Consider the following 26,452-nt stretch of genomic DNA (forward strand, 5'->3'; position numbering starts at 1 on the left):
AAAAAAATTAATTAATTTTTATTGGAGGCTAATTCCTTTACAATATTAAGGTGGTTTTTGCCATGTATCAACATGAATCAGCCATGGATGCACATGTATCCCCCCATCCTGAAGCCCCTTCCCGGCTCCCTCCCCACTCCTCCCTCTGGGTTGTCCCAGGACACCAGCTTTGAGTGTCCTGCTTAATGCATTGAACTTGCACTGGTCATCTATTATACATAGGGTAATAGACATGTTTCAGTGTTATAGTCCAAAAGTCTGTTCTTTACGTCTGTGTCTTTTTTGTTGTCTTACATATAGGAATGTTGTTATTGTCTTTATAAAGTCCATATATATGCGTTAATATTCTGTACTGGTTTCTCTTTCTGACTTACTTCACTCTGTATAATAGGCTCCAGTTTCATCCACCTCATTAGAACAGACTCAAATGTGTTCTTTTTTTACAGCTGAGTAAAATTCCATTGTGTATATGTACCACAACTTCCTTATCTATTTGTCTGCCGATGGACATCTAGGTTGCTTCCGTGTCCTAGCTATTGTAAACAGCGCAGCAATAAACATTGGGGTATATGTATCTCTTTCAATTCTGGTTTCCTTAGTGTGTATGCCCAGAAATGGGATTGCTGGGTCATATGGCAGTTCTATTTCCAGTTTTTTAAGGAATCTCCACACTGTTCTCCGTAGTGGCTGTACTAGTTTGTATTCCCACCAACAGTGTAAGAGGGTTTCCTTTTCTCCACACCCTCACCAGCATTTATTGTTTGTAGACTTTTTGATAGTAGCCATTCTGACTGGTGTGAGATGGTACCTCATTGTGGTTTTGATTTGCTTTTTTCTGATAATGAGTGATGTAGAGCATCTTTTCATGTGTTAATTAGCCATTTGTCTTCTTTGGACAGATGTCTGTTTAGCCCACTTTTTGATTGGGTCATTCAGTTTTCTGGTATTGAGCTGCATATGCTCCTTTAATATTTTGGAGATTAATTGTCAGTTGCTTCATTTGCTATTATTTTCTCCCATTCTGAAGGCTGTCTTTTCACCTTGCTTACAGTTTCCTTTGTTGTGCAAAAGCTTTTAAGTTTAGTTAGGTCCCAATTGTTTATTTTTGTTTTTATTTCTGTTGCTTTTTAAATTGATTTCAGGGACCTGTTCAAATATTCAGAAAATTAGCCCCTTGTCTGTGATATAAACTACAAAACTTTCCCCACTTGTGTTTAGACTCTGCTTTTGGTGGGTTTTTCTTTCTAAATAAGTTATATTTTTATGTTTATATTCAGTTCAGTTCAGTTCAGTCGCTCAGTAGTGCCCGGCTCTTTACAACTCCATGAACCGCAGCACGCCAGGCCTCCCTGTCCATCACCAACTCCCGGAGTTTACTCAAACTCTTGTTCATTGAGTCAGTGATGCCATCCAACCATCTCATCCTCTGTCGTCCCCTTCTCCTCCTGCCTTCAATCTTTCCCAGCATCAGGGTCTTTTCAAATGAGTTGGTTCTTCGCATCAGGTGGCCAAAGTATTGGAGTTTCAGCTTCAGCATCAGTCCTTCCAATGAATATTCAGGACTGAATTCCTTTAGGATGGACTGGTTGGATCTCCTTGCAGTCCAAAGGACTCTCAAGAGTCTTCTCCAACACCACAGTTCAAAAGCATCAATTCTTTGGCACTCAGCTTTGTTTACAGTCCAACTCTCACATCCATATGTGACTACTGTAAAAACCATAGATCTTGACTAGACGGACCTTTGTTGACAAAGTAATGTCTCTGCTTTTTAATATGCTGTCTAGGTTGGTCATGACTTTCCTTCCAAGGAGTAAGTGTCTTTTAATTTCATGGCTGCAATCACCATCTGGAGTGATTGTGGAGCCCCCCAAAATAAAGTCAGCCACTGATTCCACTGTTTCCCCATCTATTTGCCATGAAGTGATGGGACCAGATGTCATGATATTAAGTTTTCTGAATGTTGAGCTTTAAGCCAACTTTTCACTCTCCTCTTTCACTTTCATCAAGAGGCTCTTTAGTTCTTCTTCACTTTCTGCCATAAGGGTGGTGTCATCTGCATGTCTGGGGTTATTGATATTTCTCCCAGCAATCTTGATTCCAGTTTATGCTTCCTCCAGCCCAGCATTTCTCACGATGTACTCTGCATATAAGTTAAATAAGCAGGGTGACAATATACAGCCTTGACGTACTCCTTTCCCTATTTGGAACCAGTCTGTTGTTCCATGTCCAGTTCTAACTGTTGCTTCCTGACCTGCATATAGGTTTCTCAGGAGGCAGGTCAGGTGGTCTGGTATTCCCATCTCTTTCAGAATTTTCCAGTTTATGGTGATCCACACAGTTAAAGGGTTTGGCATAGTCAATAAAGCAGAAATAGATGTTTTTCTGGAACTGTCTTGCTTTTTTAATGATCCAGCGAATGTTGGCAATTTGATCTCTGGTTCCACTGCCTTTTCTAAATCCAGCTTGAACATCTGGAAGTTCATGGTTCATGTACTGCTGAAGCCTGGCTTGGAGAATTTTGAGCATTACTTTACTAGCATGTGAGATGAGTGCAATTGTGTGGTAATTTGAACATTCTTTGGCATTTCCTTTCTTTGGGATTGGAATGAAAACTGACCTTTTCCAGTCCTGTGGCCACTGCTGAGTTTTCCAAATTTGCTGGCATATTGAGTGCAGCACTTGCACAGCATCATCTTTCAGGATTTGAAATAGCTCAACTGAAATTCCATCACTTCTGCTAGCTTTGTTCATAGTGATGCTTCCTAAAGCCCACTTGACTTCACATTCCAGGACGTCTGGCTCTAGGTGAGTGTCACACCATCGTGATTATCTGGGTCATGAAGATCTTTTTTGTATACTTCTTCTGTGTATTCTTGCCACCTCTTCTTAATATCTTCTGCTTCTGTCAGGTCCATACCATTTCTGTCCTTTATTGAGTCCATCTTTGCATGAAATGTTCCCTTGCTATCTCTAATTTTCTTGAAGAGATCTCCAGTCTTTCCCATTCTATTGTTTTCCTCTGTTTCTCTGCATTGATCGCTGAGGAAGGCTTTCTCTTCTCTCCTTGAAATTCTTTGGAACTCTGCATTTAAATGGGTATATCTTTCCTTTTCTCCTTTGCTTTCGCTTTTCTTCTTTTTTTCCCCTCTCCCCTTACCCCTCGCTTCTCTTCTTTTCACAGCTATTTGTAAGGCCTCTTCAGACAGCCATTTTGCTTTTTTGCATCTCTTTTTCTTGGGGATGTTCTTGCTCCCTGTCTCCTGTACAATATCATGAACCTCTGTCCATAGTTCATCAGGCACTGTCTATCAGATCCAGTCCCTTAAATCTATTTCTCACTTCCACTGTATAATCATAAGGGATTTGATTTAGGTTATACCTGAATGATCTAGTGGTTTTTCCCACTTTCTTCAATTTAAGTCTGAATTTGGCAATAAGGAGTTCATGTTTATATATTTTTCAATAATGCTTTGTGCCTTAATTAAAAAAGCCCTTTCCACTCTGAGAAATATATATATAGTTTAAATTATTTTGAGATTTCTTTTAATACTTTAATAGTTGATTATTAGTTGTTTGGGGCTTCCCAGGTGGTGCAAGTACTTTCTTCAGTTTACATCTTAATTTTGCAATAAGGAGTTCATCATCTGAGCCACAGTCAGCTCCTGGTCTTGTTTTTGCTGACTATATACAGCTTCTCCATCTTTGGCTGCAAAGAATATAATCAATCTGATTTCAGTATTGACCATCTGGTGATGTTCACGTATAGGGTCTTCTCTTGTGGTGTTGCAAGAGGATGTTTGCTATGACGAGTGCGTTCTCTTGGCAAAACTCTGTTAGCCTTTGCCCTGCTTCATTTTGTAATCCAAGGCCAAATTTTCCTGTTACTCCAGGTATCTCTTGACTTCCTACTTTTGCATTCCATTCCCTTATGATGAAAAGAACATTTTTTGGGGAGTGTTAGTTCTAGAAGGTCTTGTAGGTCTTCATAGAACTGTTCAACTTCAGCTTCTTCAGCATTACTGGTTGGGGCATAGACTTGGATTACTGTTATTTGCTGTAGCTTTATTTTTATGATGCTGAGTCTTTGTGATAGTTATTATTACTGTTTCCTAGTACTTGTCCATGAGATGTGAGCAGAATTAATGTGTGTCGTTTCTGTGCTAAGCTTGCCATTGTTAGTTTGAGACCCTCTAGAGTCTCCTGTGGAGAAGGCAATGGCACCCCACTCCAGTACTCTCTCCTGGAAAATCCCATGGATGGAGGAGCCTGGTAGGCTGCAGTCCATGGGGTCGCTAAGAGTCGGACACGACTGAGCGACTTAACTTTCCCTTTTCTCTTTCATGCACTGGAGAAGGAAATGGCAACCCACTCCAGTGTTGTTGCCTGGAGAATCCTAGGGTCGGGGGAGCCTGGTGGGCTGCTGTCTATGGGGTCGCACAGAGTCAGACACGACTGAAGTGACTTAGCAGCAGCAGCAGCAGAGTCTCCTTTTCCATTGGCATGATAAGCTATAGTGTTCAACGTGATGGCTATTCTGTTAGCCTGTGTTCCTGAAAGTATAAAATGAAGTTCTTTTCTGCAAAGCTATGATGGAATTTGTACTATGAGCAACAGATAAACTCTTGTTGTTTTTAGTCATTGAGATTTTTGGATTATTTGTTAAAACAGCAAAACCTAGCTTATCTTTACTAACATAGTCTTCCTAGTCAAGAAAATGACATACCTTTTTATCTGTTCAGGGTGTGTGTGTGTGTGTGTGTGTGTGTGTGTGTGTGTGTGTGTGTGTGTTCTGTTGGAGTGTTTTAAAGTTTTCATCTAGCTCTTGAATATTCTTCCATAAGTGTGTATCTTGGTAGTTTTTATTTTTGATGTTGTAAATGGACTCTCTCCTTCTATACCACCTTCTAACTGGTTGTTAGTGGTATAAAGGAAGGCTAGATTTCTCTATATCAATTTCATATGCAGCCATCTTACTGTATTCAAAAGCATGTGATAGTTTTTCAGTTCATATTCTTGAGTTTTCCAATTATATAATCATATCCCCTGTAAATAATCATGTTTTTACATCTAGATTTTCCAATTTTTAAATATCTCATTTCTGTCTCTTGACTGCCTGAATTGATTAGGACCTTAAGAACTATATTAAAAAATATTGGTGATGTGGCCACCAGCACCAGGCCATCTTTGTTCATTTGACTTACCCAGAGTAACAGCTAGTAGTGCCCTTCCATGGCCTCATGTTATTTTTTTCTAGGAAAAATTCACCTTCAAGAATGTTTAAAAGGATTGTTTATATTTATATTTTCCTTTCTAAAAAAGCTGCAAAACATCTTTAACCTTAATCAATTTCATTTTGAGGGGAGTTATTTTCTCCATTCCTTTGTAACTCAGAATGCCAAATGTAAGTCATTCTTTCACTGCTAATTACTAAAATGTAAATATGAATTGATTAAAAATATAATGGTGATAGAGGACATCATTCTAGTATCTGTCACTAAAAAACGCTGCCTTTTGGGTTGAAATACATTTTATCATATTAAAGAAGTATCCTTCAGCCCCTGTTTCATTATTTCTTTAAAATCAAGAGTGGATGTTGAATTTTGTTAAATTTATTAAATTACATTTTGTTAAATGTGATTTCAGCACTTCATTTTCATGGTTATTAGAGAAAATATTTTCTCCTAAGATTTAGTAATATGACTAATGTGTTAAACTATCATTGCATCCCTGGAATAAATCCTATTTGTATTCAGTTGGCAAAAAATTTGTTTGGGTTTTTCTGTAGCATATTACAGAAAAACCTGAATGAACATTTTGGCCAACCCAGTATCCTTCTTTGAATGTGTTACATTTGCTAATACTTTATTTAGGATTTTATTTTGTACTGATTTCCATTCAAAAGTTTGACTGGTGGTTTATTTATTTATTTATTTTTTGGTGCTTTCTTTGTCAAATTTTGGTATAATTTTAAGTTTGGCATCATTTTAAAAATGTGAAAACTTTCTTTTCTATGCTGTAGAACAATTTAATGATAAAATTAGCTGTTCTTTCTAAGTTTGACAGATTTTACCTATGCTACTATATGAACTTGGTACTTTTGTGGGGAGTTCTTTGACAATTTAATTTTTACATGGCAATTAAGTTTGTTTATAATTATTGAAGATTTTGAAGACCTAAGTGACATGATGTGACCTGTTTTGGTAAAATCATTTAAAAACTGAAATAGAAAGATCAACATTTCACAACAATATTTAATTTATACACTTATAACTTTAATCCCATCAAGGATCAATTCATTCATTTTTCAGTAAGCTCTTCTTTAATATTTAATATTATAATGATCAAATCACCAACAAGTCTAACAAAGAATTACATACTGACAGATGAACAATTCCATAATAAAAATGGCTAAGTTAAGAAGATTGTGACATTGTATTAGAAAGAAAATGTAAACTATAATAATATAAATTTTTTTTGAATAAAGAAATTTTTGTGGAACCTCTGTAAGTAAAGATTTCATATTTAAATACTAAAGTACTGTTTTAGAGTTATATTACCATATGATCAGTGTTAATATACCTGAGAAGCAATGATGGAGAGGATATAAAATTATACCATGTGCTGATAATGAAACATTTCATTTCCATACGTATTGAAGAAAGTTCTTAAAGATACTAAATGTGGTAGTGATAGATAGGATTTAACTTATCATTTAGTTCATCATCAACATTTTAAAAACATGACAGGGTGAGTTAGGCCCAGAGGGTGGAGGGTGGAAGGATACAAAAATGGATAAACCATATTCCTGCCTCAAGGGCACTCAAAGTCTCCTCAAAAACAATCACACAAACAGATGACTATATAGTATAAGGTGGAAAGAACAATGATGGTATATCACCAACTCTATACAGAAGACTGAGCAAACGCGAGAGTTAGGTGAAGCTTCTAGGTGTTCAGACTTCTGAACTATGTCTCAAAGACCTAGTAAGAGTCATTAAGGCAGCAAAGGCAGAGAGTCTAGCAGAACAAAGAAAGGAAGCAAGAAGCAAAGTATGTGTATATGTGTGTGTGTGTGAAAAGAGTAATTGTTTCAAGGAATGATGAACTATATCCACATAAGATGGTGGCAAATTTAAATGATAAATGTTTTGTGTGTTCTGACTGCTTCACCAACTGGCCATTCCTCCATCTTTCTCCCTCTTCTTGGGCCTCTCTATCCCCTGAGACATAATAATAATGAAGTTAGGCCAATTAATAACCCTACAAAGGCCTCTAAGTGTTAAAGTGGAAGGAAGAGTCTCAAGTCTCTCACTTTGAAGTCAAAAGCTAGATTATGAATGAACTTAGCAAGCAAGGCAAGTTGAAAGCCAAGAAAGGCTGAAAGCTAGGCCTTTTGCACCAATTAGCTAAGTTGTGAATGCAAAGGAAAGTTCATGAAGGAAATCAAGAGTGCTACTCTAGTGAATCTTACAAATGATAAGAAAGAGTCTTATTGCTGATGTGAAGAAAATTTTAGTAGTATGGATAGAAGATCAAATCAGCCACAACATTCCCTTAATGGAAAGCCTAATCTAGACCAAGGCCCTAATTCTCTTCAATTCTGTGAAGGCTGAAAGAGGTGAGGAAGCTGCAGAAGAACGTTTAAGGCTAGCAGAGGTTGATTTATGATGTTTAAGAAAAGAAGCCGCTTCATTACATCAAATGCAAGGTGAAGCAGCAAGTGCTGATACAGAAACTGCAGCAAATTATCCAGATATAGTTAAAATAATGAAGGTAGCTACACTAAAAAAAACAGATTTTCAACGTATATAAAACAGTCTATATGGGAAGAATATGCCATCTAGGATTTTCATAGCTACAGAGGATTAGTCAATGCCTGATTTCAAGGCTTCAGAGCTTTAGACAGGCTGACTTCCTTGGTAGAGACTAATGCAGCTGGTGACTTTTATTTGAAGTCAATGACCATTAACCACTCCAAAAATCCTTTGGCTCTTCAGAATTATGCTAATTCCACTCTCCCTATGTTCTATCAATGAAACAACAAAGCTTAGATGACAGCACAACTGTTGACAACATGGTTTACTAAATATTTTAGGCCTACTGTTGAGACATTCTGCTCAGAAAAAAATAATATTACTTTTTAAAAAAGATTATTAAAATATTATTGCTCATTGACAATGCACCTGGTCACCCAAGAGCTCTATTGAAGATGCAGAATTATTTTATGATGTTTTCATGCCTGCCAACACAGTATTCACTCTGCAGCCCACGGATCAAGGAGTAATTCTGCCTTTCAAGACATTTAAGTCTTATTATACATTTCATAAGGTTATACAGTAGCTGCCATAGATAATGATTTCTTTGATGGATCTGGGCAAAGTCAATTGAAAACCTTCTGGAAAGCATTCACCTTTCTAGATGCCATTAAGGTCACTCATAGGATTTTCCTGGCAGTCCAGTGGTTAAAAATCCACCTTGCAACGCAGGGGATGCAGCTTTGATCCCTGGTCAAGGAACTAAGATTCCGCATGCTGCAGAGCAACTGAGCCTGCGTATCGCCACTATTGAGCCCACGTGTCACAACTAGAGAGTCCATGCACTGCAACAAAGATCCTGCCTGCTGCAACTAAGATTCGATGAAGCCAAAATAAATAAATATTTTGTTTAAAAGGTCATTCATGATTCATAGAAAGAAGGCAAAATATCAACATGAACAGGAGTTGAGAAGATAATTCTAGCCTTCATGGATGACTTTGAGGTGTTCAAGACTTCAGAGGAAGAAGTAACTGCAGATGTGGTGGAAATAGCAAGAGAACTAGAATTGAAAGTGGAGCCTAATGATATGACTGAATTGCTGCCATCTCATGATGAAACTTGAACAGATGAGGAGTTGCATTATGGATGAGTGAAGAAAGTGGTTTCCTGAGATGCAATCTATTTCTGATGAAGATGCTGACAAGGTTGCTGAAATAACAACAAAGGATGTACAATATTACATAAACTTCATTGATAAAGTAGTAGCAGGGTTTGAGAGGACTGACTCCAATTTTAAAAAGTTCTACTGTGGGTAAAATGCTATCAAATAGCATTGCACACGACAGAGAAATCATCCATAAAAGGACATGATATGGCAAACTTCATTGTTGTGTTATGTTAAGAAATCATCAGGGCTTCCCTGACAGCTCAGTGGTAAAGAATCCACCTGTCAATATAAGAAACATGGGTTTGATCCCTGATCCGGTAAGTCCCACATTCCTTGGAGCAACTAAGCTCATGCACCACAACTATTGAGCCTGTGCTCTAGGGTCTGGGAGCCGCAACTACTGAGCACACATGCTGCAACTACTGAAGGCTGCAAGCTCTAGAGCCCATGCTCAGGAACAAGAGAAGCCACTGCAATGAGAAAGCCATGCACCCTAACTGGAGAGTAGCCCCCTCTTGCTGCAACTAGAGAAAAGCCCACGCAGCAATGGAGACTCAACACGCCGTAAATAAATAAATAAAATTATTAAAAAAAAAAAAGAAATCACCAAAGCCACCCAAAACTTCAGCAGCTACTACCTAATCAGTCAGCAGTCATCAGTTCAGTTCAGTTCAGTCGCTCAGTCGTGTCCGACTCTTTGCGACCCCATGAATCACAGCACGCCAGGCCTCCCTGTCCATCACCAACTCCCGGAATCTACCCAAACCCATGCCCATCGAGTCAGTGATGCCATCCAGCCATCTCATCCTCTGTTGTCCCCTTCTCCTCTTGCCCCCAATCCCTACCAGCATCAGAGTCTTTTCAAAGCAGTCATCAGCTCTGAGGCAAAACTCTACCAGCTCAGATTGTGGTTAGCACTCTTTAGCACTAAACTTTTTATTTATTAAAAACTGAAATATAGTTAATTCAAAATGTTGTGTTAATTGTAAAGTGATTCAGTTATACATATATATATATATTTTTTCAGATTCTTTTCCATTATAGGTTATTACAAGAAGCTGAGTATATTTTCCTGTGCTGTACAGGTCCTTGTTGTTTACCTGTTTCATGAATAGTAATGTGTGTAGTTCAGTTCAGTTCAGTCGCTCAGTCGTGTCCGACTCTTTGTGACCCCATGAACTGCAGCACTCCAGGCTTCCCTGTCCATCACCAACTCCCAGAGCTTACTCAAAGTCATATCCATTGCGTTGGTTATGCCATCCAACCATCTCATCCTCTGTCATCTCCTTCTCCTCCCACATTCAATCTTTCCCAGCATCAGGGTCTTTTCAAATGAGTCAATTCTTTGCATCAGGTGGCCAAAGTATTGGAGTTTCAGCTTCAGCATCAGTCCTTTCAATGAATATTCAGGACAGAATTCCTTTAGGATGGACTGGTTGGATCTCCTTGCTGTCCAAGGGACTCTCAAGAGTCTTCTCCAACACTACAGTTCAAAAGCATCAATTCTTCGGTGCTCAGCTTTGTTTATAGTCCAACTTTCACATCCATACATGACTACTGGAAAAACCATAGCTTTGACTAGACGGACCTTTGTTGGCAAATGTGTGTATGTTAATGTATACATGTGTATATGTTAATCCCAAACTCCTAATTTATCTCCCCCACCCCCTGGTTACCCTTTTAGTAGCCATAAGTTTATTTTCTATGTCTGTGAGTCTATTTCTGCTTTGTAACTAAGTTTATTTGTATATTTTTTCTTTTTTTGGCCTTCTCTGACTAGGGGTCAAATCCATGCCCTTTGTAGTTGAAGCACAGAGTCCTAACCACTGGAATACCAGGAAATTCCCTGTATTATTTTTCTAGATTCTAAATATAAATGATATATGATATTTATCTCTCTCTGTCTTATTTCACTTAATATGATAATCTCTGCTGCTACTGCTGCTGCTGCTGCTGCTGCTAAGTCGCTTCAGTCGTATCTGACTCTGTGCAGCCCCATAGATGGCAGCCCACCAGGCTCCCCTGTCCCTGAGATTCTCCAGGCAAGAACACTGGAGTGTGTTGCCATTTCCTTCTCCAGTGCATGAAAGTGAAAAGTGAAAGTGAAGTCGCTCAGTCATGTCCGTCTCTTAGGGACCCCATGGACTGCAGTCTACCAGGCTCCTCTGTCCATGGGCATTTCCAGGAAAGAGTAATGGAGTGGGGTGCCATTGCCTTCTCTGATGATAATCTCTAGGTCCATCCAAATGCTGCAAATGGCATTTCATTTTTTATGGCTGAGTAATATTCATATATATATATATATATATATATATACACCACATCTTTATCCATTCATCTGTTGATGAATATTTAGGTTGCTTCCATATCTTGGTTACTGCAAATAGTGCTTCTATAAACACTGGGTGCATGTATCTTTTCAAATTAGAGTTTTCTCTGGATATATGCCCAGGAGTGGGATTGTAGGATCATGTGGTAACTCTATTTCTAGTTTTTTAAGAAAACTCCATACTGTTCTCCATAGTGCCTATACCAATTTACATTCCCATTGACAGTGTAGGAGGGTAGTAATAGTTTTATATCCAAATCTTAGTCATATCTTCTCTTTAATGTCAGGAAGAGCTTGGTTCAAGTTTCTAGTTCTGAATGTCTCTAAGATTTTAATGTGCTGACTCAAATTTGTAAAACTGATGATGTAATGATATATACTTCAAAGAATGATTGTGATGATTAAATGAAATAATATACTTTAAACTATTAAAATGTTTTAACATAAATTTTAAAATAGAAATAACATCTCCAGCACAATGATTGATGCATAGTTGATGCTCAGTAAATGTTAAAGCACCTTCCTTTGAATCATAATTTTATATCAAATTCTATAAAATATTTATTAGAATGAGGGCAGTATTTTATCAATATAAGTACAATTTGCTAAAAGAGTGAGAACAAACAGTAGGAAGAAATGAACAAAAATGTTTCTAGATAGAAAATTTTAAATAATGAGATACCTCAGTGGTTGCTATTTGACTGGGTGATTAGATATTGAATTATATTTTAAAACACATAAACAATAAAATCTCTAAGTTTGAAATAAAACTGCAAACTTTTCCAAGTTGGGACATATAATTTCAATAAGGAAAAACCACGGGAAAAGTCTAAAAGACTGTGAATAGGGAGAAAAACAGCAGGAAAGATTTGATGTGAAAAATAAAACTTATTGGGAAGATCTAATACATAGCATAGTGATTATAGTCAACAACACTGTATTTATAGGAACTTCCTTGGTGGTTCAGTGTTTAAGAATCCATCTTCCAATGCAGGGAACACAGGATCGATCCCTGGTCCAGGAACTAAGATTCCACTTGCAGAGGGGAAACTAAGCCAGTGCTCCACAACCAGAGAATCTCATGCACTGCAACCAAGAGCCCATGTACTGCAATGAAGACCCAATGCAGCAAAAAACAAAACAAAACAAAAAAACTATGTAAACTTCAAAGTTGCTAAGAGACTAGATCTTAATTTTTCTCATCACAGGAAAGAAATGATAATTACGTGACATGATAGAGGGATTAGCTAACACGACAGTGGTAATCATATTGCAGTATATAAATGTATCATCAAATCAACACATTATATACCTTAAACTTAGTTTAAATTTATATCTCAATTTTATATAAATATAAAATACCTCAATTATAAATATACACAGTCACTTATATCTCAAATACATATGAAATATGGTTATTAGAATGTTACCCAATTGCTTCATTGAGAACACCTTTATTTATAGGAATGGATGTGATAGGAATTTGGTAACGCATGGAGAAATGATACAGGAGATGCATGTGTATGATTACATGTGATTAAAAACGCATGTAATCTCAGGGAACTATGTTTAATATCTTGTAATAACCTATAATGGAAAAGAATCTGAAGGAGACTATGTAAATACATTTATAATATTTATACTATTTATACACATGTATATATACCACTTTGCTATAACACAACATTGTAGATCAATTATACTTCAATTAAAAAATACCGGAAAAAAACACATGTAATAAAGATCATAGAAGTAGAAAAATAAAAATCATCCATGGGATATGAAAAAAAACCCTAAGGCTATTGGAAAATTAATTTAAAATGAAATAATTCAGAAAGCTAGTATATTTAAGTATTAAATGATTCACATATGCAATACATTCTAAGCTATTAATTATAACCCGTAAAGGAGACCTAAGAGTTATTCCCTTCCCCCCACTATCTCTATATGTATGGCATGTGTTGCACTAAGTCGCTTCAGTCACTTCTGGCCCGACTCTTCACGACCCGCCAGGCTCCTCTGTCCACGGGATTCTCTAGGCAAGAATACTGGAGTGGGTTGCCATGCCCTCCTCCAGAGGCTCTTCCCCACCCAGGGACGGAGCACGCGTCTCCTGCAGCTCCTGCTTGCAAGCAGATTCTTTACCACTGAGCCAGTAGGGAAGCTCCTCTATACACGAAAAGCACATTTACTCAGAAAAACATCTTCAGTGTGTTCCCATTGCCTACCTCCCCCTAAATCGAAACTCCACAACATGCCTTTTAAAGCCTTTCATAAGCCAGCTGTTTCAGCCTTATCCCCCAATATGTATCCTTTCACGTATCTGCGGTCTAAAAAGTTCCACGCTATTCTCCACTCCCAAAATACAACTTTCATTGTCTTGCCTGTATTTACAGTAGTCCCTCAATCTGGAATTCTTCATCCCCCTTTTCTCATACTTTAGTGGCTGTAAGGTTTGCCTGAGATTTTGTTTAAAATACAGATCCTGAAGCCTACCACCAAGCATTTTTATTCAAAAGGTCTGGGGAGGTACCCTGGAATCTGCATATTCAACAAGTACCACCCTCCCTCCTCCCCACAAGATGAATCAGTCCACGTGATTAGGGTCACACTTTGAGAAATATTGGTATTGTGGAAAGAAAGATCTGGGTTTGCTTCCCAAATCTGTTATTAATTATGTGACTCCTGAAAACTCGTTCAGATTCCTTTTCCTCTCCTGTAGAGTGGGGATGGCAAAAAAAATATCTAGGTCCAAATGTTGTGGCACAAAACACAGAGTACTACATCCTCCAGATCTTATTCAACATTTTCCTATGGAGCCTACTTTATTCCTCTTGTTAGAATTAATTACGTTTTCCTTTTTGTTCAAACAGATCAACTGCTGTTTAGCATTTATTTCATTCTCTCTCTGACACAGTTAATTTTTATGAGTCTTCTAACCTGGCTTGTAAGTGCTTTGAAGGCAAGGACACTTGTCTTTTTCAAGGTATTAAATACCTTCTATATGTCTTACATATATCACTACTAAAATATTACTGTATTTTAAGAGAAGGAAATGGCAACCCATTCCAGTACTCTTGCCTGGAAAATCCCATGGACGCATTTTCCATCCTGGTAGGCTACAGTCCATGGGGTCACAAAGAGTCGGACACGACTGAACGACTTCACTTTCTTTAAAAAATAATAAGCACTACTGTAACACTAAAAACTCTGTGAGGAGTTAAATGAAAATTTGACAGTCATATAGAGTTTTGAAAGTTTAGTCATATAGGGAACTAGGTTAAGGTCACATTAAGCAAGACTGCCACCCCTCTACCATCTCTACTTACTAAGGATGAGATGAGAATGGAAAGTAACTGAGGCCAGGTTTGCTGAGTTAGTGTCAGTAATTTTATCAACCTAATTCTTGTTCATTTTTCCAAGAAACAACATAATTAAACGATTACAAGCCATCCAGAATACTGGAAGAAGTTATGAGACCCAGAACCTCTACATAATGCTGAAGAGGATTGATGATTATCAAAAAAAGGTGATGCAGATCTGGACAGAGAAGCAGAATTCTCTAGAGCAGAAACGGAATCGGTGCCTAAGGAAAATGACGTACTTATTCAGCCAGGTAATCTGTTTTTTATTCCCTCTCCCCAATCTATTGTAAGAAAAGTGAAAGGGGCAGGTTTTGAAAATATTAATAACAGTTTCCTAGAGATACCATATATATTAGTTCCCTGTGCTACTGTTAATATAGTACAAATTTCATGGCTTAAAAACAATAGAAATGCATTCTCTTACGGTTTGGTTCCTTCCAGACGCTCTGAGAGAGAAATTTGTTCCAAGCTTCTCTTCTAGACTCTGGTGGCTATAGACAATCCTTGGCATTCCTTGGCTTGTCGGTGCATAACTCCAGTCTCTGCCTCTGTCTTTTCCATGGCCTTCTGTCTAGTGTGTTTTTTGTTCTATCCTATTATAAAGCCAATGTATCATTGGATTTAGGACCCATCTGATTAAACCAGCATGACCTCATCTTGAGATCCTTAATTATATCTATTGATGGTGGTGTTTAGTTGCTCAGTCGTGTCAACTCTTTTGCAACCCTATGGACTATAGCTTGCCAGGCTCCTCTGTCCATGGGATTTCCCAGGCAAGCATACTGGAGTGGGTTGCCATTTCCTACTCCAGGGGATCTACCCAACCCAGGGCTTGAACTTGCATCTCTTGCATCTCCTGCACTGGCCGGCAGATTCTTTACCACTGCACCACCTGGAAGCCTGTAAGAATGGGAGAGACTTCCAGAAATGCTCAGCTCCTTCCTAGTCAACCCACGCCTCCCAGCCTCTAGATATGAAACCTCTTGAAGTCATTGCTCTCCAACTGATTCTTGGTATTTACTTCTTTCCTCAAAACTATCAGAAAGCAAGTTTTAGTATCAAGCATTTACAAAAAAGGAGATAAGAGTTAATTAACTTGCTTACAGAGTACCGGGCACAGAAGATCCTGTTAAACTCTGACATTCACCCAATGTGAATGGGTGAATTCACTCTGATAACCATCAGTGTTGCTTTTGGAAGTGATAGTGACCTTCCAAAAGTTACAAAGCTGAGATTAGAGTTCTTTGCTCTGGAATTAAACGCTGCCCTTACTTTCTCCAGCATGCAGCTCTGGAATGTTTTTGGAGTTCTAGAAATATTTTCTATTTATACCTCATTCTGTTTTACTAAGTAATTAATTAATAAGATTAGCTTACTTGCTACTCTAGAAGGTACAGAGAAATTTCTCATTATAGACATATTGTGAATTTTTTAGAAGTTACTTTTTTTTTTGTCATGCCACACAGCCTGCAGGATATGTTTCCCAACCAGGCATTGAACCCAGGCCTGGAATGAAAGCCTAGAATTCTAACCACTAGTCCATCAGGGAACTCTCCAGAAATTACAAGCTACAATATATAAATATTAAAACTCTCTCACCTTAAACATGGATATTTTTGACAGTTCTGGGTTTGGAAAGTATGACCAATGTAGATGGAGTAAGGCAAGATGAACTGGCAATGTCATGAGCTGTCTAACAGGAATGACAATGTCTAGGGCATTTCAAAAGATGCATAAAGGTCTGGGTTCAGGAAAGCTAGAATCTAGATAATGAAGTAGGTATGAAGGTATTAAGAAAGGAGAGGGAAAAACAAAAGGAATGAAAGGGTAGAAATGCATAAATACCTTACACTGAATCAGAATCGTGGTCAAGAAGTTGGTTCTGCTACCAGACTGGCTTTACTACATACTAGCTAAGAGACCTCGGGCAAGCCACTTAAATTTTCTGAGCTTCATATCCCCATATGTAAGACAAGGATAATAATAGCACCTATCTCATAAGACTGTAAATATTAATGAAAGTGAAAGTGAAGTTGCTCAGTCATGTCCTACTCTTTGCGACCCTATGGACTGTAGCCCCACAGGCTCCTCCGTCCATGGGATTTTCCAGTCAAGAATACTGCCACTTCCTTCTTCAGGGGATTTTCCTGACCCAGGGATCGAACTCGGGTCTCCCACGCTGCAGGCAAGTTAACATATAGAAAGCATCTGACAGTCAGTGTTAGCTATCATTACATTTGCACAGTGCTTCTTCACAATTTGTGAAGTTTTCCAAACATATTATACAACTCTCACAACAACCTTGTATTATTATCCTTGTTTTAGAAATGAGAAGAAAGAGGTGCCAATAAAATTGGCAACTAACCCAAAGTCACAAAGCTAGGAAATGAGAGAACTAAAACTAGAACTTAAAGCAGGACCATGGTCTTTATATATTAATAACTGCCAACTCTGAAATTGTGTGTTGGAGGTGGGTACAGATTGAGGAGTGGTTGGAGGAAGGGAGAAAAGGCATGGAGAAAGAGAATTTGGAAGAGGAAATATGTCATAGTTTAGCTAGTGCCAGCTCAGAAGATCATCCTAAAGACTTTGGCCCTTTCTTTTCATGATTTCCTTTTTCTGATTTATTTACTTTTAGCTTCAAGAGACATATAAATTGAATCTCGATCAACCTATCCCTTTGGTCATTGAAAAAAAGCAAATACCTGCCTCTACCAAATCTGTTCAAAAGCCATGCCTAAAGCTACTGAAAGAAGACAAAAGGAAGTATAACATTCTCAATAAATTTAGGTGTGTGGTAGGAAAGACTTACATTAAACTTTCTTTGGATAATAAATGTAAATTAACGCTTTTTTTTTTTCTGCCCAAGAGATTCCCCTTCTCCACAATTATGATATGGTGCAGTGGATAATGGTGGTGCAAGTATTAATCTTCTTAGCTAGTCTGCAAAAGGCTTATTTCTACTTAAAAATTTAACATCTAGTTTTGAGTTCCTTTAAAAAAATGAAGTTGATTCTTTGTTAGTAAGAAACAAATTATTTCAATATACACAATGAAAAAACTTAGAAACATTTTCTTAAAGAAAAAAAGGTAGAAACTTTGGAAAAGATTGTTGTGGAGGTGGGGTAATAGCCTGAATATGGAATGTGTACTCCATGAAGCTAAGAAAGTTGTTTAAAATATATTAGTAGATGAAGTCATGGAAAGGCAACTTTCAGGAAAAAAAAAAAAAAAAGCTATTTTTGCAAATTCTGCTATTTTAACCCATCTCTCAGTTGAAGTGACCATAACTAAAGTTCCTCAGTGCCAGGGGGAGCTTTATAGGACAGGGTGGTGCTGAAGAGAAGGGAGGAGAATAGGAATTATATCTTGAATGGCTTTGGAGCTCAGGAGAGTTTGATGCTTAAGGAGTGCTCTCTGATTCTCTAGAAAAGACGACCAACTGCAAGCCATCTGGAATGCAGATCTATCCACTTCGAGTTACCCAATAACAGAGAAGACATCAATGCATTCACTCTGGGCCCAGCTGGGTGGGTACCCAGATATTCCTATGCTGCTTCAGTTAGATGTTCAGTCAGCCTTCATAAGATCTCTTACATGTATTCAGTCAAGGTAAGTTAAGCACTGGGAGAACTCTGATAATTGGGCCTTTGATCACATACCTTTTGTTTCCTTAACTTGACTTAGAGCACCAGGGAGTTACCAAAAGTAGGTTCTTGGTGTGACGTCAAACTCACACCAGTTATAAAAAAGTACCCATAAATTCAGCATTAGTCTTTTAGTGTTTCTTTTCATGGGCCTATTGGAATAATATAAACAAACAGACAGACAAAAAACAGTTATAATATGGCAAAACTTAATCTAACACTAGAAAGGTCCACTTTTGAATTCCACTTAGGGATTTATTATTGAAAATACCAGAAAGACCACTGTAAAATGCTTTTGCTCACTTCATGCTTCAGCAACATGACCTTAAATTCAATTGTCATATCTAGGCCCAATCTGAAGTAAATTCAGGGCTTATATCCCAGGATACACTGAAGACACTTGGAAACAATAGGTAAGGTGGTCATGTGGTTCCATGTTTCCAAATTCTATTAAACCAGATTTTAGCCTATCATTGGAAATCATTCCAATGGAACTTAAGAGTTTTAGAGTCTGCATTACTTCTTTCAGGAAAGAGAATTTAATGTTCTAAACTAAGAATTTAGAAGATTGAACTTTGTAACCTGAAAGAATTTGTGACAGCAGTTTCATTTATTCTGGTGAAATCCAAGTCCTGGGGTAAGAAGAAACAGCATTAACTCATAAATTTGTTTAGGTGGCAGATACCAATGGCTCAGACGGTAAAGCATCTGCCTACAATGCAGGAGACCCGGGTTCAATCCCTGGGTCAGGAAGATCCCCTGGAGAAGGAAATGGCAACCCACTCCAGTATTCTTGCCTGGAGAATCCCATAGATGGAGGATTCTGGTAGGCTACAGTCGTCCATGGGGTCGCAAAGAGTCAGGAACGACTGAGTGACCATGAAATAAGACACTTAAAATTTTACTATAATAAAGTAAAATAATAGCAAAAATATTATGTAATCTTGTTGCTGCTGTTCAGTCACTAAGTTGTGTCTGACTCTTTGCAACCTCACAGACTGTAGCACACCAGTCTCCTCTGTCCTTCTATTTCCTGGAGTTTGCTCAAATTCATGTTCACTGAGTTGGTGATGCTATCTAACCATCTCATCCTCTGGGCTTCCTCTACCTTTTGCCTTCAATCTTTCCCAGCATCAGGGTCTTTTCCAATGAGTTGGCTCTTTGCATCAGGTAGTCAAAGTATTAGAGCTTCAACTTCAGTCCTTCCAATGAATATTCAGGGTTGATCTCCTTTAAGATTGACTGGTTTGATTTCCTTGCAGTCCAAAGGACCCTCAAGAGTCTTCTCTAGCACTACAATTTGAAAGCATCAGTTCTTCGGTGCTCAGCCTTCTTTATGGTCCAACTTCACATCTATATATGATTATTGGAAAAATAATAGCTTTGACTATACACATCTTTGTTCGCAGTGATGTGTTTGCTTTTTTAATACACTGCACCTAGATTTGTCATAGCTTTCCTTCCAAGGAGCAAGTGTCTTTTAACTTCATGTCTGCAGTCACCATCCACAGTGATTTTGGGGCCCAAGTAAATAAAATCTGTCACTGTTTCCACTTTTTCTCCTTCTATTTACAATGAAGGGATGGAACCAGATGCCATGATCTTAGTTTTTTGAATGTTGAATTTCAAATAATCTTTTTTACTCTCCTCTTTCACCCACATCAAGAGGCTCTTTAGTTTTTCTTCACTTTCTGCCAGTAGAGGCGTATCATCTACGTATCTGAGATTGTTGATACTTCTCCTAGCAATCTTGATTCCAGTCTGTGAGTCATCCATCCCAGCATTTCACATGATCTACTCTGCATAACTCTGCATGTAAGTTAAATAAGCAAGGTGACAATATACACCCTTGTCATACTCTTCCCAATTTTGAACCAGCTCATTTCTCCATGTCCGGTTCTGTTATTTCTTGACCCACATACAGGTTTCTCAGAAGACAAGTAAGGTGGTCTGTTATTCCCATCTCTTTGGAAATTTTCCAGTTTGTTGTGATCCACACAGTCAAAGACTTTCATATAGTCAATGAAGCAGAAGCAAATGTTTTTCTGAAATTCTTTTGTTTTCTCTATGATCCAACGAACGTTAGTAATTTAATCACTGGTCCCTCTGTTTTTTCTAATCTCAGCTTGTACATCTGGAAGTTCTGGGTTCACGTCCTGCTGAAGCCTAGCTTGAAGTATTTTGAGCATAATCTTACTAGTATCTTGTAATTAACACTATCCTTGCACCTACCATGTATTGTAATTACCTTATTACTTACCTTCCCTGATTTTAGACAATATATTTTAGGGAGATTAGCTGCCTATTGTGTTCAACTGCTTCTGTTTTTGCTCTGCCTGCTTTACTTTCAAAAATATTTACTACTTACTATGTACCAGGTACTATAAATGAGGCACTGAGATACAACATGTGAGAAAGTTTCAAGAGACCATGGATGCCAGGCAGAAGGAACAATATTTGAAAAAATTCAGGACCAATAACATATTGTTTCTTTTACGTTGTCTCATAAATTTTTTAAATTAAAAATATATACAAACAGAAACCTCCCTATTCCCCCAGTACCCTTTCTTCCTGTTTCCAACAGGGGTGACTGGGATTAAAATTTCTCTTCCTGCCTTGATGTGTTATGTGATGCTTAGAGCTAGTGTCATCTTTGGCAACCCTGAGGTGATAACCACAGGACCAAAAAGACAATACACCAAGAATTACAGAGGAGGAAGATAAGTAAAACCCTATCTTTGATGACATTAAGTTACTGTAACAACCCTGAGTACACCTGCCTCTGGCTGTTTTTGTTAGGTGAGCAATGAATAACTTTTTAGTTTCAACCATCCTTAGTCAGGGATTCTGTTACTTACAGCTCAAAAACATTACTGACTTAATTAGTTTATATTTTTTCCCCCTGAGGAAAGCTTTTCCTAATCTTCCCTATTGCCATTATGTGCCATTTCCCCAAATTCCATAATATCCTAAGCTTATTACTCTATCATTGTATCTACCACAGGTATTATAATGATCTGTTTATGCAACTGTCTCTTTGTATCCCAAGAGGTCTGACATCTTGACCCATTAGAAATATTCAAAAAAGTTCAATGTTGAATGAATGAATAAATATATGTTTCTGTCTCCAAAGAGGTAACAATTAAAGTAGGGGATGATAAGATACTGATGAATTACAAAAGATAACAACTATCAAAAGTACAATTTTTTTTAAAAAGTTTTTATTTATTTATTTACTGGCCATGCTGCATGGTTTGTGGGATCTCAGTTCCCCCACCAGGAACTGAAACCAGGCCCCTAGCAGTGAAAGTGCTGAGTCCTAACCACTGGACCTCCAGGGAATTCCCAAAGGAACTGTTTTCAACAAAATATAATTTGAAATATTTTCATTAAAAATTTTCAAAAATATATAAGGCATAGGAAAGTATAACAAAGACGACAAATTACTTTTGACCTCTACCATTCAGGGATAATACTGCTGCTAACATTTTGCTATATAAACTTCTGTTTGAAAAGGAAAGTTGTATTATTCTATTAAGGTATAATTTTTTTTTTAACAAATGGGGTTAGAAGCTATTCGAAAATCACAATCTTCAGTTAGCAGCACACAGGCTCTAGGGAAAATGAAGCAAAAGAGTAAGCTAAGAAGAAAATATAAGTAACAATGGCATTTTTATTTGATTCATTTAAATGCAAGTGGTATCAGTACATATTTACCATACATTAGAGTAATACCTATTATAGTCCCAAATTTGAATTTATAAAAATAAAAAGCAACTTTAAGAACTTTATCACATTTGCCTAAGAATGGTTTATGCAATCTGATGAACACTTACTATGAGCGAATCCTAAAAACAAAAGCAAGACCTAGTTTAAGCCAAACTGTGTTATGTGAATGACTGAAGAGAATTTTATTCCAGGTAATGATTTCTGTTTTGGGTTTCTTTGTTTCCAGGAAATAATTTCTAACCACAGTATGGGATGGTAAGATTTTATGATTCCAACTAAATACTGATTATAAAACAGGGTTCACATTAAAAATAAAATTATAGCTTGCCTCAAGAACGTTAAATAAACCAGACTATCATTAATTAACTAAATAATTTCTATAAAAATATTTATTGAGGGCCTATCATTGCTAAGTACTAAGCAGGGGCCAGGGATGTTAGAATAAGTGAGACATAAGTTTCTATACTTTTGGGGTTTATATTCTAATGGAAGCTATAGAGAAGTAAATCAACAGTTGCAATACTGTATGGTTAAGTGGTAAATGATGGTGGAAGTGCTAAATATTTTGGAAGTACAAAGAAGTATTCAACCCAGACAAAGATAAAGTGCCAGAGACATTTTACTAAAGATATGGAAAATTAAGCAAAGATTTAATATCAAGAGAAAGATGGGTGATAAGGGGAGGAGGACTGGCTGTGCTGGAGAGGAGGAATGAGGTCTTTTGAGGAAAATTGGTCAGCCTGGTGAGACTGCTGTGTACAAACTGGAAGTGGGAAGATTAGAGAGGTAAGTAGGGTCAGAGAAACCATGAAGGTGTTTGTAATCCATATTAGGTTCCCCGGACTTTATCTAGAGGGCTATTGAAGTTTTTTCAGTATTTATTTTTCAGTATTTCAGTATTTTCAGTATTTCAGATTGCAAGAAACATAGTAATATTAAAAATCTGCATATGCAGAAATAAAATACGCTCTTTACAAAAGAAAGGAAAAACCCAAAAAGCAAAACTTAAAAATATATAATACAAACACACATAAAAGTGAATTTCTCCATTGTACCCCTAACCAATGACCTTTTTTCCTTCATGAGCCAGAGAAACCATGATCCTGAATATGGTGTTAATATTTCTACACATTTGGCTTTGTACTTAAAAACATAAACACATAATTGAGCAAGGTGCCCAGTTAAATCTGCTACTTTTCTCTACTAATTTCTGCTCTAATTTTTATTATTTCTTTTCTTCTGATTATTTTGGATTTTGTTTGCTCCTCATTTTTTAGTTTCCGAAGGTGGAAGCTTCTTTCCTAACATGTGCACGCAATGCTATAAATTTCCCTCTCAGCATACTGTTTTGCTATAGCTCAAAATATTTGATAAGTTTCTATTTTCATTTTAATTTAGTTCAAAATATTTTAAAATTTCTCTTGAAAAGTCTTCTTTAAAGAAAATTCACGTTATCCAGTATTCTTGTGTGCTATCTACCTTTTCATCAATGTCCTTAGCATATTAATCATAGTTAATTATGGCTGTAATTATCTTAATTACACCACTACTGTACCTTACTCTGGTTCTGATGCTTGTTCAGCTTCTTCAAACTGTACTTTTTTTCTTTTAGTGTTCTTTGTAAGTTTTAAATTAAAATCGAGACATATTAGGTGAAAGGAACTCTGGCAAATAGGCCTCTAGTGGTATGGTAGTGAAGTATGGGAGAAGGGGAAACATTTTACAGCTCTGTGATTAGGTCTCATCTTTTGGACAGCCTATACCTCTGGACTGTGAACTTTATCAATGCTTGCTAGTACCCTGACCCCTACCTCACCTTAGATGGGACAGGATGGCTAGAGTTGACTGGAGTTGGGTATTTCCTTCAAGCAGGTTAGGCCCTGATGAAACTCCAGCATGTTAAACTTTGGTAAATAGTTTCTCTTGAGGGTAGATTTGTTAAGAAGAATAGAATGGTCTGCTCTACTTCAGAATGGTTACCTTCCCCAGTCCCCTGGGGTAAATGGGATTTTTCTCCAGTCTTCACTGTCAGGACCTAGTAGAGTTTCTGGAGGTCGTTTTGACTAGGTCCCCTGGATTTCTTAACTCTCAGACTTCTTAATACTGAGCCTCCAACCATTCATCAGTTACAGTTTTAGGTTTTCTACCAGGCGCTGCTTCCTGCAGAAGTTTCTGCTCATGAGCTTCTGATTTAGTTAAGCTGTAATTCTCTATCATCTGTCTATCCAATTTGGGGGCAGTGGTTTTCCCTGTGACCTCACTTCTCCAAAGAATCAAAGAAGAGTTGCTGATTTTTCACTTTGTTCAACTTATTTGTTAAGACTGAGTAGTAACTTCTTGCATATATTTTTCAAAAAATTTCCATGCACTTACTTTTGGTTGCAAAAATGGACTCATATCAGACACATCTTTTAAGCTACTTTGTGTTTCACTTAACAGTAAATCTTTGAAATTTTTCTACATTAATATAGGCTTACAGCATCATTTTTATTGTTTACATGATATTTATTATATAGATCTATCATAATTTATTGAATGGTTCTTCCACTGATAGAAATTTGGATCTTTTTCAACATTGCAAACAATGCTGCAGGAAATATCCTTGTACAGGTTTGTATATTTATATGATGATTTCCTTATGAAAATTCCATAAAATAATTTTTTTCCAGTTACAAAGGTAATGAATGTTCATCATAAAAAAATCAGAAAATACAGACAAGTCCATGCCTAGAAATAACAACCATTGTCAATAATCAGGCCATGTTCTAACTTTAGGTCTAAGAATACTGTCTAATAAATATAAACTACTGCCAAGTCCTGCTCTTCCTGATTTATCCTGGGAGACATTTTGCCTTGTTAAGGTGACTTTTATATATATGAATTACATATTAATTTTACTAGTTTAACTTTGTGAGTTTTGGAGGCACTCAATTTCCCTATAAATCATCTATATTCCCACAAATGTGTTCAAGAGCAACTTGTAATAAGATTTTCTTGTCTTGTTTCCAGGTTTAAGAAGATTCCCAGGTGATTGTAAAATTAAATACAAGTATGGTTGAAAGTAAATTTCAACATTTCAGTAAAATGCCTGTTTTGCTCTCTTTCATATATATATACATTGCTTTGCCTATCCTATGCTTTTTATTTCTGCCTGTAGTTTTTCAGGCTAAACATCTTCATTTCCAGACTACTACCACTCAAGAAAGAATATCTTCTGCTCTAAATTGCTGGAAACACAAAGCTTCAACAAACACTAAGGTAGGCTGTTACAAAATGATCCCTGATGTAATGACAAAGTGGTACACTATACCTCCCATGCCAACCCAAGCCTAAATATACCTCAGAAATAAGAAATGAATGGGTAAAAAAAAGAAAATGAAAACGAAACCAGCAGAAATCCCTGGAGGGTCAGGAGATACTTACGATTTGATAAAGAAGGAAAATAGAAGCCCTGGACAGAGGACGGCCAGGCTTCCAACATGGAGAGTAGATTTGGGGAGAAATCCTGAGTTGGACTCTTTTCTATCCACCACTGCCCAGAGTAGATCACTACCTTTCCCATCAGCTCTTCTATAATACCAGAAAGTAGGTTCACAGGGGAACACTACTGGAAGGTTGGATTTAAAAAAAAAAAAAAACAGTAAACTTCTGATTCAAGAAACAAGCATCTAAAGTTTTCCTCCTACCTTTCCTCGTAGGCTTTCTCTTTATCCAGAGGGCTAGACAAATACATCCTTAGAAAAGAACACAAAGAACTAAACAGACATTTCTCCAAAGAAGACATACAGATGGCTAACAAACACATGAAAAGATGCTCAACATCACTCAGTATCAGAGAAATGCAAATCAAAACTACAATGAGGTACCATTACACGCCAGTCAGGATGGCTGCTATCCAAAAGTCTACAAGCAATAAATGCTGGAGAGGGTGTGGAGAAAAGGGAACCCTCTTACACTCTTGGTGGGAATGCAAACTAGTACAGCCGCTATGGAAAACAGTGTGGAGATTCCTTAAAAAACTGGAAATAGAACTGCCATATGACCCAGCAATACCACTCCTGGCATACACACTGAGGAAACCAGATCTGAAAGAGACATGTGCACCCCAATGTTCATCGCAGCACTGTTTATAATAGCCAGGACATGGAAGCAACCTAGATGCCCATCAGCAGATGAATGGATAAGGAAGCTGTGGTACATATACACTATGGAATACTACTCAGCCATTAGAGGGAATTCATTTGAATCAGTTCTAATGAGATGGATGAAACTGGAGCCCATTATACAGAGTGAAGTAAGCCAGAAAGATAAAGAACATTACAGCATACTAACACATATATATGGAATTTAGAAAGATGGTAATGATAACCCTATATGCAAAACAGAAAAGGAGACACAGATGTACAGAACAGACTTTTGGACTCTGTGGGAGAAGGCGAGGGTGGGATGTTTCGAGAGA

General features: G+C 37.3%; 2 protein-coding genes across 2 annotated transcripts in view; one reads left to right on the top strand and one right to left on the bottom strand.

Moving 5' to 3' along the window:
* Nucleotides 1-18,233, top strand: part of FAM186A (family with sequence similarity 186 member A) — a 75,474-nt gene extending 57,241 nt beyond the window's left edge. Inside the window, exons 6-8 of the mRNA XM_043890912.1 lie at nt 14,676-14,868; nt 17,256-17,407; nt 18,047-18,233. Of these exons, the coding sequence (XP_043746847.1) occupies nt 14,676-14,868; nt 17,256-17,407; nt 18,047-18,233 (532 nt within the window). The remainder of the gene's footprint in view (nt 1-14,675; nt 14,869-17,255; nt 17,408-18,046) is intronic.
* The window catches only part of LOC122682197 (tubulin alpha-1C chain-like), a 1,110,822-nt gene that overhangs the window by 149,103 nt on the left and 935,267 nt on the right, over nt 1-26,452 (bottom strand). The gene's annotated exons all lie outside the window — the stretch shown is intronic.

Source organism: Cervus elaphus, chromosome 3, assembly GCF_910594005.1.
Source record: "Cervus elaphus chromosome 3, mCerEla1.1, whole genome shotgun sequence".
In the NCBI taxonomy this organism is placed as follows: Eukaryota; Metazoa; Chordata; class Mammalia; order Artiodactyla; family Cervidae; genus Cervus; species Cervus elaphus.